Source organism: Loa loa (genome assembly GCF_000183805.2).
Source record: "Loa loa unplaced genomic scaffold supercont3.4266, whole genome shotgun sequence".
Lineage (NCBI taxonomy): Eukaryota > Metazoa > Nematoda > Chromadorea > Rhabditida > Onchocercidae > Loa > Loa loa.
This window is the reverse complement of record NW_018112442.1, coordinates 1-795: the sequence shown is the minus strand read 5'-3', so window position 1 is coordinate 795 and position 795 is coordinate 1. Positions and strand designations below refer to the sequence as shown.

Here is a 795-nt window from a genome sequence, read left to right as displayed (position 1 = left end):
AAAAAAAAAGAAAGAAAGAAAGAAAGAAAGAAAGGAAGGAAAAAGAAAGAAAAAACCTTTTCGTAGATAAATGATGATGAATGGAAAAGAAGATTGGAATAAACAATGTATACACATACATTTTATTCTTGTTGTTAGTTAAAAATTTTAATTCAAAAAAAAAAAAGATTTTGTTTTTTTAAAAAAATCAATTTTTTAAATTTTAAATCAAATTTCTGTTTATTTTTATATACTAATATTTGTGTGAAAATGTAAAAATATATAACAGTAATCGGAATAAAAAAAAGAAAATAAAAATTGAAATGTTGTATAATCCAATTAATTAATTAATTAATTGGCTAATTGATCAATTGCAAAAATAAATAAGTAAATATACTCCATGGTGCTCGTAAAAAGTCGACTAAAGATGAATAATATTAATTTGTTGCACTATTTTTGCTGATCATCATCATCTATGGGCGTGCATATATGTGTGCACGCGTGCATGCGTGCGTTCGTATATGTGCGTTCGCATGCGTATGCGTCTGCGTGTATATGTGTGTATTTGTGTGTGTGTGTGTGTCTGTGCGTGCATGTGTGTGTGTGTGTATGCGTGTGTGTGTGTGTGTATGTTGTCTGTTAATTAATTGAATTGTTGTGTGTTGCAGGAAGGCATTTACATTCAATCGCTTGGAAAATTGTAGCAATGCGATATAACATCAACAACATTCATTTAATAATTCTTGTTTGTTGTATATCAGTAAGTTATTTAATTCCAATTTTTTCAAAAAGAAAAAAAGCTTAATTCATAGTTTC

The 795-nt window shown here is 27.7% G+C and overlaps 1 protein-coding gene across 1 annotated transcript; it reads right to left on the bottom strand.

Annotated features, from left to right (window-relative positions):
• Positions 1–452: 452 nt before the first annotated feature.
• LOAG_16138 (hypothetical protein) lies at positions 453–668 on the bottom strand (the record flags this gene model as incomplete). The annotated part of the gene is made up of 1 exon (XM_003151627.1): positions 453–668. A coding segment is annotated over one exon (216 nt), but the record flags the coding sequence as incomplete, so codon positions are not given.
• Between the last annotated feature and the right edge of the window lie 127 nt (positions 669–795).